The sequence below is a fragment of the Solanum verrucosum genome, unplaced genomic scaffold (assembly GCF_900185275.1).
Source record: "Solanum verrucosum unplaced genomic scaffold, falcon-dt-bn FXZP01000085.1, whole genome shotgun sequence".
Taxonomy (NCBI): domain Eukaryota; kingdom Viridiplantae; phylum Streptophyta; class Magnoliopsida; order Solanales; family Solanaceae; genus Solanum; species Solanum verrucosum.
Window position 1 is genome coordinate 2,094,028 of NW_026019839.1, and position 19,487 is coordinate 2,113,514.

The window sequence follows — 19,487 nt, forward strand, 5'->3', positions numbered from 1 at the left end:
TTAATACGATTTTCACTACCCAAATCTTAAAACCAATACTACAACCACTATTTGAGCTTCAAATATACTTATTAACCAAGTTTGTCAACTAACAATCAAGAGACGGTTGGGTAGAAGAAGAAAAATAGGAAAAGTGACCTAATTTTCAAATTATATACAATATGAGCAAAAGTTAATAATTATGATCCATTTTGATTATAAGCTTGGAGCAGATGAGTGAGAGTGTAAGAATTATTTGTCTTGTTGATGCAAATTACATTAAAAAAAAATTATATGTTTGAAATCCAATAAAAGGTGAGGTACCAAAAGAAAGTTTTGACCTCTAATCTCTGATAATCGTAGCAATGAAATCTTTCCTTTTCAGTGAACCCCTCCTTTTTAATCCAACAAGGCAACATTTCATATTGGGTGTGGGGTTTCCATCAAATGATATGAAGTGGAGAACAATAAACTAGTTATATCACAGATTTTAACTTATGATTTAAGTTATGTGTAGTGACAATATGAATATTACATAATCAAATTATTTAAAAGTTAAATACCGGTAAACATTTTATAATAGTTAAATCAAAGTACATACATATTAAGTTGAATCCTTTACTTTAGCTAATACCACTCAAACACCTCTATAAGGTTTTCAATTCATATGAATAGTAGAAGAACATGATTCTTTTTGGGATAGACACTAACAAGAAATTTAAATGTGAAACTCCAACATGACAACTTTGATATAGCTAGGTGTTTTAGGTACTTCAATGTTGCCTAATTGTTCAAGTCCATTTATGTTTATTGCTTCTGTGAACATAGTAGCTAAATAATCTCAACGTGTTACATAAGACAAATATTGTATAATTATTCGATTTCCCACAATTTTCTTCACCATAGAGTAACAAAAATTTCACTTTCCTTTGGGTATTGAAAAAAGATTTTCTCCCAACTTACTCATAGTCTTTACAAAGCAATCCCTCCCTTCCTAGTTTCAAAAGTGTAAAGGTTAAATCAGTTATCACTCCAATGTATGAATTTTCTCAATAGAGAATACTCATTTGGAAATTTCTCTTCCAAAAGATACAAACAACATTTGAGAACTATTTGTCTTGCATCTAAGAAGAAGAAAAAAACTAGTAGGTTGCTACAAAATACAACAGAGATTACATCAACAACTTATGCCACAGGGAGAAGTCCATGGCTCATCTTCAATGAATGCCTTGAAAGAGGCAACTCAGTACAAAAATTATATCAACAATCATCTGCTTTATTGCCCCAGTGAATTCAATTCTATGCAACATGTACGTAGAATCGTATTTAGAATGGCGTGTTAGTTGTAAGGTCTGCAATATACATGTTAGTTTGTAAGGTTTGCAATATGGAGTATCAGTGGCAACGTACTAAAACAAAAAGATAAGAATAAGATTTTTACCTGTGAAAAGCAAGGATAAAGAATGAGAAGGAAGTTGCCTCGGGTGCAAAGTGGAGAACAAAAGCCTTATCAGTAACAAAAGAAGAAGATGGTGAAACTTAAGCAGATTCATCTAACAATGGAACAAAGCTTGGCTGAGAATCATTGGACTTCGAAACTGCACTTAGGCTGCAAGCAACAGAATAATACCAGAATTTAAAGATATACTTTTTTTAAAAAAAAGTTTTTTTTTTTTACCCTCCCTAGGAGCTCCCATCCCTTTTGCTCCCTTGGTGACTCGAACTCACAACCTTCGGATTGGAAGTGAGGGGTGCTTACCATCAGGGACAGGCATAAATTGCAAAATAATAATAATAATAATAATAATTTATGAGCAAAGGGTTCTATTAGAGGTCACACATGCTTTGACACCTTATTTACTTTGTCAACCATTATATACAAGTAGTAAATATCAAATAAATGGGATAATGAGATACCTTTCCCAACAGCTTCAGTAAGATCTTGACATGGGAATGAATTTCAGATACATAAACATTGTTTGAATTTGTATCTTAAAATAAAAGCAAGAGCATTTTCATTCATGTTCGCTCAATCTTTTAATTGTTCGCTATAGTCTGAAGACTGAGGAGCAAGGAACACAAATTTCTCTGACTTCAGTTAAAAATCGTGTTCTAACTAACTAGACAAGAGATACCAAAATATTATTGAAGTTCTCATCGATGATGAAAATGAGCTCGATGCCCTTATCTTTAGTTGTCTTATATCCACAAGTTCAAATGTCAGAGGTTCTATACGGAAAATAGTTGAAGCTAAACCCCGTACACGTGATGCAATAAACGATGATGAGACTGGAACAGATCAAAGAAAATGATATTTCTTTTCCCACCTGTTAATTTTGCTTCAACTACAAAATGACAAGGAAAATGCAGCATATCATAATTAATTGAAGGAAAAATAAGTAGAAAAGCCTTTTCTATGAAGAGATCTTAATAACAGAATCTGACTTTGGAATCATTCTACATGAATGGGACAAGTCCAAAAGGATTTCTAACCAGAACATTACATATATGTCCCTCAGTAATCTAATAAATAGTGAGGTCAAATTGATACTTCCATTCAAGCGTTTTTACATATTAATTCTTTATAACCTCACCTACAAGGCGATTTAAAAGTAATTCCTAAAAGAACCTTTCTTAAACTTTAGTAGAATGAAAGTGAATCAGAATGTTGAGTTAATCACAAAATCTTGTCCAAACCAATTTACCTGAGTGTTTTTTGCTGTTTTTCTTCTATTGGGATAATTGTGGCCTTGCAACCTAACATCCTTGTTTTCTTTCTAAAACATGTTGGATAGCTGACCTCAACTTGTTCTGGACTGAAGAGTAGTCGCTTGTCGTAGTTCCAAACACATACAGGCATGTAAAGAAAACAATGTGATTTCCACTCTCCTCTTGGTCAATATGAAATGTATTTGTAGTAGTAGTTCTTAACTTCTTATGATAGATCTCCTTAATATTAATAATTTATTATCCTTTTAACCAAAAATAAATAGATAAGGTGTTCAATATTTATAATTAACCAAGTCTTGAATGCTCCAAAAGCCACAAAACCTGCTTACAAGCTTGAAAAAATTCAAGACGAAGTGATAGATACATATCCTAGCTATATGAATACTGCCCTAGGCCAACTCAACAAATTAGATATTTGGAACCAAAAGAATTTCTACTGTGCAGTTTACAAGGTGTTTCCTCTCATCATAGAATGTGCCATATCCAGAATAGGTCTGTTCCTCAACACCATAAAAAGCGCCAACTGACCTTACCTCAACTAGTACAAATATGTGGATATTTAAGCAGTCTACTTCATGTTCACTTTTCAGGCCCAAACCATGAAACTAATAATGACTTCCTTCTAAGCAGAATTGTTTGCTTTCGCTTGAATAATGGATTAAAGAACAAACTGTTGGTGTTTTCCTATTCTGTTTTAATCTTTTAAATTTTTCATCTTTCTTGGAAAGTGGTGGTTGGTGGAACCTCCACATAATAGTTTATACTAATTTACAACATATAGTATCCAGAATAAGAAAAATAATTAGTGCACTACTATTCCAACTACTAAAATACAAAGTCTGATCTCATGGCATCCATCATTAGGTACAAATTGATTTCTTTAAAAGAAGAATCAAAAGATCCCTTTGGATCTTCCCATGATCATGATGTACACATTCACCCAAAAACATAAACAAGCCAATAAAATGACAATAAAAAATAAAGCATTATACATAAACATACACTCAAACTCGGCCTCCACTAGCAAGTAAGCACTCTCAACTTTGAGAGTGCACATCTAGACACCTCAATTTGGTCTCAATTGGCAACTAAACACTTCAACGTGTCCCTGTTGTGTCTCATGGACACCGATGATGACATGTCACATAAATTTGGTGGGAGTTGTTTAGAGGATCATTTTGTAAGTTGGAGTGTTCAACTACAAGACGAGTTGAAGGGTCTAGTTGTGCATACTCAAAGTTGGAGTATTTACTTGCAAGCTGAGACCAAGTTTTTAATGTTTGTTTATTTATTATGACATAAAAAAAATTGCTACTTAACACCAACCTCAGATTCCAAGTAACTTCCATTGGCACTAGGCCCAGCAACATGTTCATGAGGTCTAATGACTAAAGAATGAAGATCTTCCAAAGACAAAGCTCTCTTCCTCTCTTGAACACAATCTTTAGTCCTATTCTGCATACTGAACAACACATTATGCCAAGTATTAACTCTTGAACGACCTTTTTTAGGCAACCCCACATTCATATCTCCCAAATCCTCTGCTGTAACACTTAGAATTTCCTCTGGTTCTGCCCCATCAAGCACCCACATCAAGCAAGAGCAAAACCCTTTAGTAATTTCTGAATCACTATCTACACTAAACTTCATAGAACCCCTATTATCCATCCTCGCCTCTAACCACACCTGTGTTGTACAACCCAAAACTCGATTTTCCTGAACCCTAACTGACTCACATAATGGAGAGAGAATACTTGCATAGTGTAATAATCTTTTCACTCTATCAATTGGTTCTGATAAGGACCTAAATTCCAAAGATAAACTATGAACTTTGTCAACAACACTTAACCTCTCCTCCAATGGCGCTTCTTCCATAATCAAGCAAGAAGCTGATGACAGCCCAGGTCTTTTATTTCTTAAACATTGCATAGAAGTGAAAAAGATTGGATTTTTACTACAAAATTGAGGATTTGGCTTGGTGGGTGTCGATGAAATCGTCAAGAAAGAAGATGGGTACTTCAGAAAAGTGAAAAAGATTGGTTTTTTGAGACAGAATTGAGGATTTAACTTAGTGGGTGTATATGAAATTGTGAATGGGAAATTGAGATTAGAAGAAGAGTCCATGTTTGGTTAAAGATGAAGAAAATTGGAGAGAAAAGAGGGTAAAGAATTGAAATAAAAGATTTGTGACAGTTAGAAGTTGGAGAATCAGAGATAAAAACGAGAAGAAGATCCTTGAACTGCGGGAGATTTCATTTCAGGTAGAAAAAGTATAAAAGGAAAATGAATAAAATGGCGATAAATGATGAAGAAGAAGAGAAATAAGGTGCAGTGGCATTTTATAGTTTTATAATCCCAAGGTGGTTGGAGATTTCATCCTAAAAAAAAAATTAAAATAAAATAAAATATATATATATATATACAAAAAGTAAATAAGGCGCCAAAAGTGGAAATATATTTTTATGTGGGTCTCCCCAATCTCATTTTTAAGTTTTTTTATTTCCATTTCTTAAGATTTTCTAACTTCAATTTGGTATTATATTTCACTCCTTGATTTCAAGTTCAGTAGCCAAATAGTTTTTGGTTGAAACTGAAATTAAAAAAAAAAAAAAAAAAATACTCCTTCAATTTATGTAACACTTTTTAGCCAATTTAAAAAACACATTTCGTAAATATTTAATGACATTATTAACACTTTATCTACGTTGAGTTTCATTTATTTGACAAAAAATGTACTTCTCTATTTAAAACCTCATTTATTTTAAAGAAAGATAGTTTTGGAATATTGAAAAATCTTCTCATATTTCTTAAATTTTGAGTTCAATCCAACTACAACACATAAGAGGGGATGAAGGGAGTTTTTGAAGTTGAAGTTAAAATAATTTTCCAATCACAAAACTTCAAAAAAGAAAGATAAAGATTTACATATATCCTGTGTTTTGACAAAAATAATTATTTTTTTCCAACTTCAACCAAATATTCCCAAAATGCTAGCACCTAAAAATTGGATTAAATATTTGATAACATGTTACAATTTTAGCAAGAAATCTTATTGTCAATGCAACACGTAGAAAAAGCAAGTGAATAACAATTGATGGACAAAATGACACTATACAATCCGTGCAAGCAAACAAGATTGATTAGTAGCAAAATTAACTTTGAATTCTTCAAGAATCTTACAAGATTAAGAAAAGTATTTTTAAATTTTTTTGTGCTTTTTTGGGAATTAATATGAACCAATAAAAAGAGTAACAAGACTATATCGAGTTTGAGGAGTTTTCTTTTGCTTCAAAACAAAGCTAAGATTGCAACCTACTCTACCCTCCTCTATAGACATCAATAGTTCCACAATTTAATTATGCTTCTTTGATATATTCCAATTTCCACATACACACACATGGGTAAATATGTAAAATGATACGATCCAGTTAAATTTTAAATATGATTTAAGAACATGCGAATTAAATTGACCTAATTATAAATAACAACAATTGATAGCAAATGAATTAAAAGATCAATAAGAAGTAAAATAATATATTGGTAGATGATCTTTATCAGCGTAATATCGATTACAACGATATCAACTTCAGATCTTTCTCGATCTAAGTTTTTCTCTTACTAGTCTTTTCCCAAAAATGTTATTCAACCCTATTATATCTTTATTGGACCGCTTTGACCGATCACTCTTGTTACGTATCACTGCATCATTTATCAACCTATTCAAAATTATTTTTACTTTAATATATATAAAGAAAATATTGTACTCTACTAGTCGAGGCAAAGAATCTATGTTAACATATCAACAAATTGAAATTAAGACTTTAGAATCATGTTGCTCAATTTTTTTTTAAGAACTCCAGTATTAGAGAGTACCTTTAAAAAGTGATAATATAAGAGAACTCAAATAAAATGAAACAAATATAAAGAATTCATCTAGTCAAAATATATCCTTTTAGTTTGGAACTAATGCTTAGCTATCATGTGTGTTTTTTTTTTAAAAAAAAAAATCATTAGTATTGTGTTAAAAGAAAATGGTTCATAAAGGAACTAGCAAAAAGTATAAAAAGGTAGCATGAATTAAAGCGATCGTTTGATCGACAAATTAAGGATAATAATTTTGTCTATCTCAATATCTCACTAATCAAACGATCTCGTAATTTATAATTTGACTAAATACAAACTATTGTCTACCCATAAATAAAACCTCTTTTATCCCTTAACTGAATTTACTAAACTTTATTGAAAAAGTAGATAATGTTATCCGTGCTATGCACGGGCCCAACAATATAAATGGTATGTTTTGGGGCTAATAACCGAGCTTTTGAAGCGATTGTTTACGTGGATAAAGGAATAAGTTTTTTTATCACAAACATGTACTTTCTTTGACGCTATTTAAGGCATAATAAGGCTACCCGCATACAACATTTTGTAAATATTTTATGTTGTCAATTATCATGATTTATAGTATTTTTACGATAGATTCACTTCAAGAATCAGTGGAATTTTTTGTATTATTTTCAAAACATATTTTGTGTTGTCAATTATCATGATTTATAGTATTTTTACGCAATTTTTAAATATAAAAAAAATAAGACAAATAAATTAAAATGGACCCAATATATGTTATTTTTGTTGTCTCAATTTATGTGACACAAATGAAATTTGGAGAGTCATCCAAATTTTCATATTTTTTTAAAAAATGTTTTAAGTCATTAATTATTGTGATTTATAATATTTTTATGTAACTTTGAAATAACGTACATTACTGGTCACTTTGTCCTAATTTATGTGATATGGATAAAATTACAAAATTAACCCTTTTAAAATGTCTTTCAGATATTTTAAGTTGTTAATTATTATTATTTATAATACTTTTTTGGTAATTTTAAAATGATATGTGTTATTTTTTCTGTCCCAATATATGTGAGCCTGATAAAATTCTGAGAGTCAACCTATTTTATTATATAGCTTTTAAATATTTTAAATTGGTAATTATTGTAATTTTTAATGCTTTTTAAGTCATTTGTAAATGATATATTGGGACTTTTCCATTTCCTTGATTGAGACTTTTCCATTTGTGACATATATTCTACTATATTATAAAAGTATATATATATATTCTACTATATTATAAAAGCTTTTAAAAGTTCCACAAGTATAATATATAATATTGAAGATTGGAAAAAGTCCCAATCTTGAATATTATATATTATATTTGGGCCTAAACTCCCTTTTATAATATAGTAGAAAGTAGAAATAGAAAAATATAGCTTTTAAATATTTTAAATTGGTAATTATTGTAATTTTTAATGCTTTTTAAGTTATTTGTAAATGATATATTGAAACTTTTCCATTTCCTTGATTGGGACTTTTCCATTTGTGACATATATTCTACTATATTAAAAGTATATATATATATATATATATATTCTACTATATTATAAAAGCTTTTAAAAGTTCCACAAGTATAATATATAATATTGAAGATTGAAAAAAGTCCCAATCTTAAATATTATATATTATATTTGGGCCTAAACTCCCTAAACCTCATAGTAGAAAATACAGTAGAATAGAATTTGAGTTTGGTCAAGTAATGATATCTTTTCCCACTTAAAAAAAAGAAAGTTTAGAATATCTCAAAATTGTTTTTGCCCTTCAATTCATCAAATCATATTCAAACTTTTTGGTCCCTTTGGATATTGTGGGGATTACGTCATTGCATACAATTTCATGTGGCCCTATGAATGAGTGAGACCTTCAAACTCTTTTCTAACAAATAAAAAATATATTGCACTAATAATACAAATTAAAGTTCTTTCTTCATGCATCATCACATTCAGCCCCTCTAATTACCAATTATCAACAAAGGCATTGTTTATATCATGAGTTAATTCATCAAGAATAGGGATACATCTCATAAATGGTCTCATATTATGTCCTTAAAAAAATCACGTTTTTTAAAAGTTGGAGGTAGGGGAAGGGAAAATGAAAAAGGGGATTACAATGTAAAAGTTCGGACAATCAACCAACAAAACTACTAACACAAGCGTTACAATTGGAAAACTAAACTTTTGGATGAGTAAAACAAATATAAAGCTTTCTAATTTATATGAACTACACTTTTCAAAAACTAGGTTGGATCGAGTAGAGTTTAGGTCTACATTTATAAGATTAAAATAAAATAAAAAGATTAAAATACAGGGCAAAAGATTATTACTCATCGAAATATTAAGATTTGAAATTATGATTTTTGTGTTAGTACGTAAGACTAACTTTTGTGATTTTCTAATATAGACAGATAGGGTACCAACTTGCACAAGATCTAGTCTAATAAATCCACATTTTGTTAGATTTAACTTTTTGGCATGGAAACAAAATGTCCTATCAATGAATAAATTAATCTACAAATGTCAACAATCTCTTTTTTATAGATTTAACTATCTCTTTTTCATAGACTTAAATTTTAATGAAATATATTAATATACTAACATCTACAATCTCTTTCTCCATATACGAGATCATCAATGCTTGCTACTCTATCAAAAGGCAAAGCGCTCCACGAGTGGACGTTATCGGCCTCAGAGGAGAGGGAAGGCAACTGGCCATTGGTTGTATACCTCTCCCTACGGGGGATCGGAGATGAACTAAATGAAAAGACTATTGTCCCTTCAACAACAACAACATATCCAGTGAAATTCCATGCAGAGCTTACTATTACCTCGTGGAGGTACTGTTTCCAAAAGATCCTCTGGCTCAAGTGCAACAAATCCCGATATAAAAAGGTAGGAGACAATGAAAAGTCCCCTATCCCAACTCTTAATGACATGATAGGTTAACAAGAATGATAAGACACAAGGATAGTGGTATTTCATTTCAGTAAAGGGATTCAACAGAAGTTGTACAAAAGTGTGGACCTGATGTATAACTTCCTTTGTTGGATTCAACATTATGTGCAGTTCAAGACAAACAATGCACATCCGTGAGCGTTTACTGACATAGATATTGAATCCTTTATGGCTCCAAGATTTGTGCCACTCCACACTTCTGTGCCTGAGCACTTTGAACTTGTAGCATGAATCGCGTTGGTTATGTCTGATATCTTTGCTGACATTTTTGTCACCTGGTTGTTCAAATTGAAGAAAGCCAAATAGATCTCTCCTGAAAATGTATCGAACAGTGTACAGATATCAGATTGCAATAATCTAACAAGGGTTAAATTCCACGCACCAACAGTGTGCTGAAGTCTTTTTACATGTAACTATTCATAGCGAATCTAATACGGTTAACTGAGAAATAGCCTGCTATCATTGGTTCAACTGCACAGATAATGTAAAAACTCTTTATACTGTCTTAACTATTCATAGCAAGCCCAATATGGTAACTTGAGAAATAGCTTGCTATTATTGGTTCAACTGCACAGATAATGTAAATACAACTTAAAACCATCTAATAATTGATCTGCAAACTGTACTCGCAGGCGCTGATGTGCTTACTGCGTATATATTTGCAATGATCTATAATACATGTAGGATTACAGTGGACTCACTTTGTTCCATTTTATAGCTTTAGGAATTGCTCAATGCTAAGGAACCACATACCATAGACCAAATTTCTAGACAATTAGCTCGTATCTTATAACGCACAACAGTGGTCTTACATCAAATTTTCTTACTCCCTCGGTACCTATTATTTCAATCTTAGATATTTGTTTGAGTTACAAGCATAGAAGCTTACTTGCATCTCCTTAACTTTAGGCTAATTACTGTAAACTTCCCCAACTGTATCCCTTTATTCAGACTCGCAAAAACTTAACAAAAAAGCATGTATATATTTCACTATCATCCATTAAAGACATTCTCCTTTAGAGTTAGTGATATATGTTGTCTCTCTATGGAATAAACTTTTCATTTGAGAAACCATACCTCTCCTTCCAGTTGCAAGCCAGGACCTAATTCCACCAGAAGAAGCTGCATGAAAAAAGAATCAGTACACAGTATTAGGTATCAATCTCTAAGTTGGACATAAATCAGTGCAGTGTAGGCAAGTTTTCCAGATGAAAAAAAAATAACCTCTGACAAAATCCATGATAGCACAAAGACCGGAATAACTATTCATGAGGGTTCCATTGTAGTTCTCCCACATCTGTTATGCAAAAATCAGCAGCAAATTTAGATGAAACTACAAGAGTCTCCATTTATTCAAAGAAAGCACAGAACTACTTGTGGCATGAACTGCTGCTAATAGAATAGGCCATATGTCTCAAAATTCAAACTGAATTACCTGGTTGGCATGTGATCTGCACCGTGAAAATGAACCTCTGCTGATCTCGTTAGCTGTAAGCTTTCTATTTGAAGATGCACCAACACAAAGTTCTGTTCTCTCTGTTACCAATAAGTGAAGTCTCCCGAGATTTTGGTGCTGATATACCATCTCCCCTTCTCTGCATGAAGAACAATTTATCATGAGCCAGGAAGATCGAAAAATATAGCATAACAAAATCACTATCGAATTCGATATATCAGAGGAAGTTGAAGATATTTACGATGCTGAAAGTGCTTCTCTCTTGTTTAGACAAAACGGTGCCTTGCGTTTATTTGAGTTCTCTTCCCAGCACACTTTCTCTACATTATTGTCAAGAACTTTAGTAGACCAGCCATTTGCCTTTACATCTTTGCAGCTCCTTAAAGCCAAAACTCTCGTCTCCAACACATTTATTTTTTCTTTATCCTCAGTATGGTTACTCAAGCTATGTTTTCCAGTTGAACTTAAGGAGCCTGTCACGTAATGAAACTGCATTTGAAAATATCAGCTTAGGATTGAACTGTATGCCTAAGTGAATACAAAAGTTGAGTCAATTTAAATTTATTCACATGCCTCCATGTTGTTAGAGCTAAACCAGTTAATCTCTAACAGAGTAGGATTCGTAAGAAGACTGAATGTAGCATCATCAAGCTTTCTCATATCTCCACCAAAGATGAGAGGGACCTGACCATGGACCATAGAGTCACCTGCCAGAAGATCCATAGAATACAAATCGATCACTTGAGCTATGTCATATTTGCAGAAGCACTGCAGAAAAATTACCTGAGTACGTTGTTCATCCAGATTAAGCCTGCAATATCTGTGTGGACCATCATTTGAACCTGCACCAAAACGGAGTATAATATTTCGTGCCGGATTTTCCTCCTTGTTTTTCCCAAGAGGAAAACATAATTCTGCGTCGGAGGAGAATCATAGTAACCAAATTTGGTTGATGTTAAATCCTAACCAAGTGAGCTAAGCACAAGAAATTGTAGATGTTTGCAATATGATCAACTTTTCTCTGTTTAACATTTAACTTAAGTCGCAAAAAATCTCTCTAGTTTGAAGATCCAGGAGCAATAATTTGTAGTTATCTCCTTAAGTTGTAACAGACAGAGAACCTTATGCTAGTGCACTTCAATAAATAGTCTCTGGTGAGGATGAATATGCATCAAACAAGTATGTATCTTTGGCAAACTTATACTAAATCCTTTCTGAAATGAGAATATTATTTTATAGTAAAACAAAAATAGAATAAAAACAATCCATCACCTGCTTCTGTTAGCCATCCAAGTGGTAGCATATCCAAGTCAGGCCACGATTTCCCCTTCAGGCCCTTGACTCCTACTAAGTTAGCAGCAGTGAAGTCCCTGGCACAAGGGTAAGGAGAAACCTATGTCAACAGCTAAATAACAAAATGGTGTCACGGACAAAGAACAAACCAGAAAATAAAATTTGAGCTGAACATAATCTGATTGTTAGAACATTGACCATACTGCTTAACTTAGAAGCCGTCAAATATATGACATATCTACGAGATAGATGAGCAATCACAATACACAATGTGATAATAAACTTTTGGCAGCAAGCTTAGAAAAAAAGAGAAAATCCTGACAAATTATTAGAACAGGTAGCATAATTTACCTCGCAACGTTGAAGTGAGCAGAGACATCTTCCCAAGTATCCCAGTCATCCCCAGTTACTCTATACATATTGACCAACCCACTAACTTCCTTCGCTATGATTGGTTTTGCATTAGTTCCAGGGGACAAGGAATATATGATAGGTCGGCTAAGCTCATTCAATACCTACAGATAAGTACACTGTTATCACATTTCTCACTTGCCATTGTTAGATGAAGTATGGATCCAAACACAAATCTTTCAGCTATTATGTTTACTTGTTCGTCCTTTCAGAAAGTAAAATCATGTCATAGATCAATTAAAAGGGGCAAGATGCAGTGGGTTAAGCAGAAAAAAGTTAACAACCTTACCTCTGAAACAACGATTATCTCATCTAAATCCAAGTCATCACCGAATACACAGTCAAGTTTCACTGAAGAAGAAAAAACAGAAAATTCCTTTAAGATAAAGCACAAAAAATTCAACAGTTAAAAGTGATTTGGGATTTTTAGCTTGGACCATCCAGACAAGGATTAGTCCTGCTTCTTAAAGAAGTTTTCCTAGAAAGCAGAATCATTGGGTTTATGACATTAAAGTTAATTTCCCATGTTATGATTTCACATGAAAATCAGACTTTTGAACACGTCAAATCATCAGCTGAATCATCATAACCCATGGAAATATATCTCCCAATAATTGTCTTGAGTAACAAATATGTCTTACCAAAATCAACACCCCAGTCAGCATATTGTTGATAGAGCGACCTAAGGAATGCTCTTCCAGCTCCCAACTTGGTATTCACACTCATGAAACCATTTTTCATCCATGCACAAGTCCTCTCCTTAATTCCAATATCTTGTGCACGCCATTGTCGACCTGCCTCCTCATAAGCTTTGCCCTGTTGGATGTATCACCAACAAGTCAAACATTTGTCATAGCTACTACTATGTATAAGAGCTTATAAGATGAACTTTATCAACTAACGTCAACACACTTAGATAAAAAATGGGTATGAACTTGCCCAAGAAGCTGCATTTCCAGTCTAATGAAATTGGACTGGATATACCAATATTTACATCTATAAATGAAAGCGGAAAGTTGAGTTGATTCTGGATAAAGAACAATACCGTAGTGGTATCCAGTATGAGGGTGTTAGCATTGAATGCTTGTAGACTTAAACCTCTCATTACATGAATCCCAAATTTCAGTCCCATGCTATGAACCTTCCCGGCAACTTCAGAAAACCCTTTTCCACCTTGAGAGGAAGGCCATCTTCCAGGGTCAGGAACCATCCTTCCCCACTCATCAAAGACATCGAAACCATAAGAATCAGTATAAGCACCTATTGTTTTCTTCCTATACCAAAGAAAGTCCACCACAACATACTGCACAGATCCAAAAGTAGACAGTTTAGAGATGAAAGCAAAAACATGTCAGAATTGTAAAAGAATCTAAATTCTACGGATTTCTTATTTTAGGGAGTGTTTAGTCTGATGAAATTCATTTCTATGGAAAATGATTTCTAGTGCTTGATGGTGAACGGGAAATAATTTTCGAAAATAATTATGTATTAGAGATTCATAATAATATTAGCAAACTACAAAGGTTGTTTTGATGAAACTTTTGAGTACTCAAAATTAATAATATGAAGTTACAGTTATAAGGAAACTACTTATGTCCATAAGTTAGGAAATTTAAATTTCCCCCTTTAGATGGAAAGCATTTTCTTGTAACCAAACACCGGAAAACAGAGAAGTCATTTTCCATCATAACAAACACACCATTAAAGCCTATTGTTATGGTTCTTGTGAAACTATTACCTCATAACCATGAGGTTTTAATCGTTGTGCTACGAGTTCTGCATTCTGAAGAAACTCTTCCTCGGTGATTGTCCAACAAAATGAGTCATAGGAGTTCCAACCCCTAGGTGGCAAGCTGGCTCGTCCAATATCGCCCTGAGATTTAGTTTCCGAGGTTTCCCTGTGGTTATGACCCGAATAATACTCAAATATATCACACTTTGATCATAAAATAGACATATCTTCAACAATACATTGCAATTCATTATCTAAGAGAAAACATTTGAAACTCAGCAATGGCCCAACTCTTTAAGCCAAAAACTTCTTCTACCACCCCGGCTCGACCCTAAGGCCACTAAAGCAATGGATATAGTATATGTTCCGTAAATGTTCCCTAGAATTTAACTTTAGGTCCCCAATCTTGTTGAGATGGTCCTAACTCTCTAACAGCCTAACAGATGCCACCATGGTGATAAATAACAGTAATGCTCAAAAGATTAGAACTTGCACACTTAAGCAAAGAGGCCAACGAATCCAGATCGAAATGCATCAGAATTTTTAGTTTTATCAAAATTACATGTGGGTTTTCTTTCTCCAGTGGATCAGAACTTATAACGAATTATTTTGCCAGAAAATAATTACCAGAAACTACCATAGAAAAGTTCAAAGAAAACCATTTCAATTGACACACTTGGAGAGCTGTAAATAGTGGAAAAGATTGAAACTTGCATCAAATAAGCTAATCTTGGCTAATAAACATCAAGCTCACATACATAATAACAACCAAAAAGCAAAGAAATTAAACTAATTCTGAAATTCCATGAAATGGGTATCTCTCAAATTTACCCTTTAGCTAGAAAATAAAGAGCAGAAACTACAACATCAAAGTTTATAGAGTATACCAGTGAAGGAAAAGAGTAGTGAAAATGATGAAAATATAAGTTTTCAAGATCATCCCTTTTTCAGAGTAGTATTCTTTACTGCTAACAAGATGTACAAAATTGAGTGATTTTTAGTTTAGGTGTTCGACTATGATAGCAAAATTGAATGAAAAAAGGGTTAGTTGAGGTGTGTAAAAAAGTGTGATTGTGAAGACATAATCACCGGATGCTGTTTCGGAGGAAATGGCAAGTGTCACCTCACAAAGCTATTTTTTCTGTTATGCCTTCAGGACCATGAGGTGGAGTACCAATTGTAATAATCAAATTAATATTGAAAAATTACTCAAATACATGTTTTATGTTTTCTTTATTTTTAATATCCCTTTTTATTTTTAAAAATCTCTAAAATCTTTTATTTCTTTAATGTATCCGAGCTACATATTAATGTATCCAGTTCAGTATTTACTGTATTCGAGCTACATATTATGTATCTGATTTATTTTATAATATATCCGAGCTAATTTTTAATGTATCTGAGTTACATATTATGTATCTGATTTATGTTATAATGTATTCGAGATACATATTATGTATCCGGTTTGTGTTACTTTTTAAGGGATTAATGTAATTACAAACTAAAGAGGGATAGATTGTAATTTCATATTAAAACTATGTGATTCCTAAAATTTACCCAATTAATAACCCCTTTGATCAAAAATTTATGTGTGATATACACTGATATGTACACGATATACAATTTAATATACACAATTATAAGCATTTTCCAACTCCGAATGGATCCTGCAATGCGCGATTCAAATTTGGTGAGAGCTTCAGACACTGAGTGAGAAATAATTTATTTTTAAAAAAAAGGTCCTAAAATACCTCTAATCTTTCTCAAATATTGTATATAGTCTTAATAAGGTGTTTCTCATCCACACAACTGACACATATTCAATCTGAAAAATATTGTAATAGTTTGACATCCTAGTTAAAATTTGATTTGCAATTCAAAAAGTGATTATTTTTTAAAAAAATTCCTTTATATTCATCTTGTAAAGTCTACTAAATGGGGAAGTTTTCCTATTAGGAGTTTATTTTTTTATTTTCAAGACTTGCATCCAACATCAAATTAAAGATAAATAAATTTTATTCATTTCACTATAATCCTTGGTAATTATTTAGTCTTTGTGCTTTGTTTGGTTTAATACAAATAGAATATAACGTGTATGATTTGAAATGCCAGCTTGACTTTTAAATTAAATAAATTTGTGTGTCCAATTTTAGTTTGGAGAACGTTGTAAAAGGCTTTAACATATAATTTTGTTATTTTATCTGTTTATTGAATATACTTAATTTTAAAAACAAAAAAAATGTACATTGAGTTAAAAGAATTTACTCATAGATTAGTGCATCTCGTATACACCTTCAGAATAGAAAGTTATTTGTGATTTCACGAGATGACGCAAGAAGGCACGTGAATAGGTCCCGACTCGCGTAGGACTTTATATATATATCATCTACTTCATTTTTTCTTCATTATTTTCATGGAGAACCTGATAAATTCATAAGCCTAGTGTTTAAGATCACTCAAATTATCAATTTTCTTGGCCTAAATCCTAGACGGAAGTTGTTCTACGCGTTGAGCTCGTCATCGTGGTATTATTTATTCCGTCAATTTCATAGTGTATCTCGGTTGGGGTTTGGGCAATAGTTGTTTTGCTTCATTTTTGAGGGTTTGAGTTCTATTCCAAATTTAAGATCAAGATAACACTCTTCTTTTACTAATTTTAACTCCGATAAACCATAGATTATATCAAAAACCTAAGAAATACTTGTAATTAAAATTTTAGATGTCTACAAAGGAAAAAGTCCAACATTGAAGTGTTTAACCCAAAAAAAAAGTTTTTTTTTTTTGTTGATGTTATTAAACTCATCTTATGTTGTTGATATTTTATTTCACCATCGGCACAGTATATATAATATAATATAATATAATACCAGTACTATGTTCAGTTGCGTGGGACAATAAATGCACCATATTTTATTTACATTTTATATATAATGCTTAATGATTATTTAATCTTTGTGATTTATTTGGTTCAATGCAAAATAAGATATAACGTGTATGATTTGAAATCTCCGTTTGACTTTAAATTAAATAAATTTGTGTGTCCAATTTTTGCTTTGAGAAGGTTGGAAAAGACTTTTTCATATAATTTTGTTATGTTACTTGTTTTGTTCGGATTCTACTGTTTTCTCATATTGAATGTGGTAACAAATTATATTATAAGTTTGATGTTAGATTTTATTGATATTACATATTAAAAATAAAAATATGATCAAATAAAATGTAAAATAAATTTTTATACTGGATTTATTTTCATAATCTTAGTAACCAAAACAAGCCTGAAAAAAATCATATGTCAAGAAAAAAGTTTCTATAAACCTTAAGAAAAAATTAATAAAAATGTAGTTTGACTAATATATTTTTTATTAATTCTTTAATCTTTATCGATTTATGTACTCCTTAATTCTAGAATAATTAATATAAAGAAAAAAAATTAAAAATTATCTCTTAATTGTTTAAATTGATAATTATTTTAGAACATATATTTTAATATACATGAGAATTAAAAAGAAACGAAGGACTACTACTTAATACTCCCTCTGTCCCTAATTACTTGTCCACTTATCCTTTTTTAGTTTTCCCTAATTACTTGTCCATTTTGACAAATCAAGAAAGGACAAAAAAAAAAATCTATTATACCCTCAATTTATTACTTTGAAAAATATAGAACTTCTTGAAAATCTTAAGTTTTTAATTCATTCACTTTCTAATTAATAGGGGTAAAATGGTAAACTCACTGTATCAATTATTATTTTCTTAATAGGTGTGTCAATTCAAAAGTGAACAATTAATTAGGGACAGAGGGAGGAGCATTTACTAGACTTGTTACAAAATATTCGAAAAACATTTACTTTAATCAATTGACATAAATATAATACTACCCACCTTATTAAATCAAGCAAACGAACACCAAAGACGTGCTAATTAGTGACAAATGAAAATTGCTAATTTTGAAGTAATAACTTATTAATGACATAGTTTGAGAAAAAAACAAAAATTACTACATATGGTTATTGTAGGTAGAATATCTTTTCAAAATTTTAGAATAATATTTTAATTGTTATTGTATAATTAGACGTTTTTTCCAACTTACTCTTACTCCTCTGAATCATTTTACTTGTCATTTGTTAGTTTAACTGCAACAGAAATATATGTTTTGACAATCACATTCTTATTTATTATTTTTAATTATTTAAAATGTTTATATATTTTTAATAAATATTCACTCTTTAATCTCTCTTCAATAAATAAAATGAGAATTAATCTAAGCAATAATAATATTGATTGACAAACTAACAATACATCACAAACCCCACTAGTTTAACAATATTTCTGGAGATCCCATCTTATATTAGGTGTAGATTTGCTATTTGGTCTGGGCTAGAACAATTTTAAACTGTGTTAATATAATTTAACATACCATATATACATTCATACCATATATATTATTCTATCTGTACTTTTTCTCTAAATAATTATGTATCTTATCATTAATTAAGAGTTGCATATCATATAATAAGGAATATACACTTAGATACATGTATTTTTGCTACCGAATACACTAAAATAGGAAGAGAATTGAAGCGAGTGAGATGGGAAAGGAAGCGAGTGAGATAGTCATGTATCTCAAATACATGCTAATAACACTGGATACACGCCAGATACATGTATCTGGTATGATTTACATGTGTTATCATATACATAGGAGAGTGACGAGCGAGATGAGAGGAAGGCAAGGGAAGCAAGCGATCTGTTATGTATCTCAAATACATGCGAATCCACCTAGATACAATGTATTTAGAACAAATTACACATACTTTTGACCTCGGAATACATGTATCTAGACGTATCCAGACACACCAAAATTTGACAAGATTCATAATATTGCAAACTAAAGTGTATCTAAGTAATTAGCTCATAAATTAGTTGAAATTTCCATAAGTTTCCCTAATTTAAACCCTCTTCTTAAAGTACCTCTTGGGTCATTCACACTTTTGCCTCTATTTTTTGTTCATCTTTAAATTTTGTCTCTTGAGATAAAATA

The 19,487-nt window shown here is 31.6% G+C and overlaps 2 protein-coding genes across 3 annotated transcripts; both read right to left on the reverse strand.

The window, feature by feature from the left end:
- Positions 1-1,120: 1,120 nt before the first annotated feature.
- LOC125815301 (sufE-like protein 2, chloroplastic) lies at positions 1,121-4,987 on the reverse strand. 2 transcript variants are annotated; one of them, XM_049494754.1, is made up of 3 exons: positions 4,036-4,987; positions 1,421-1,588; positions 1,121-1,278 (listed from the first exon to the last, which is right to left on the reverse strand). In XM_049494754.1, the coding sequence occupies exons 1-2, from the start codon at positions 4,831-4,833 to the stop codon at positions 1,562-1,564; spliced, it is 825 nt and encodes a 274-aa protein (XP_049350711.1). In that variant the 5' UTR covers positions 4,834-4,987; the 3' UTR covers positions 1,121-1,278; positions 1,421-1,561. The 2 variants fall into 2 exon arrangements, with proteins under 2 accessions (XP_049350711.1, XP_049350703.1); XM_049494746.1 differs by having other exon boundaries at positions 1,123-1,331.
- A 4,554-nt stretch (positions 4,988-9,541) lies between these two features.
- LOC125814873 (uncharacterized) lies at positions 9,542-15,618 on the reverse strand. Its single transcript, XM_049494326.1, is given in 15 exon segments — positions 9,542-9,867; positions 10,632-10,676; positions 10,779-10,851; positions 10,990-11,149; positions 11,252-11,499; positions 11,584-11,693; positions 11,696-11,717; positions 11,794-11,924; positions 12,283-12,380; positions 12,655-12,818; positions 13,004-13,065; positions 13,356-13,530; positions 13,760-14,017; positions 14,453-14,612; positions 15,334-15,618. Coding segments are annotated over 15 exon segments (1,971 nt in total). The 5' UTR covers positions 15,387-15,618; the 3' UTR covers positions 9,542-9,655.
- Between the last annotated feature and the right edge of the window lie 3,869 nt (positions 15,619-19,487).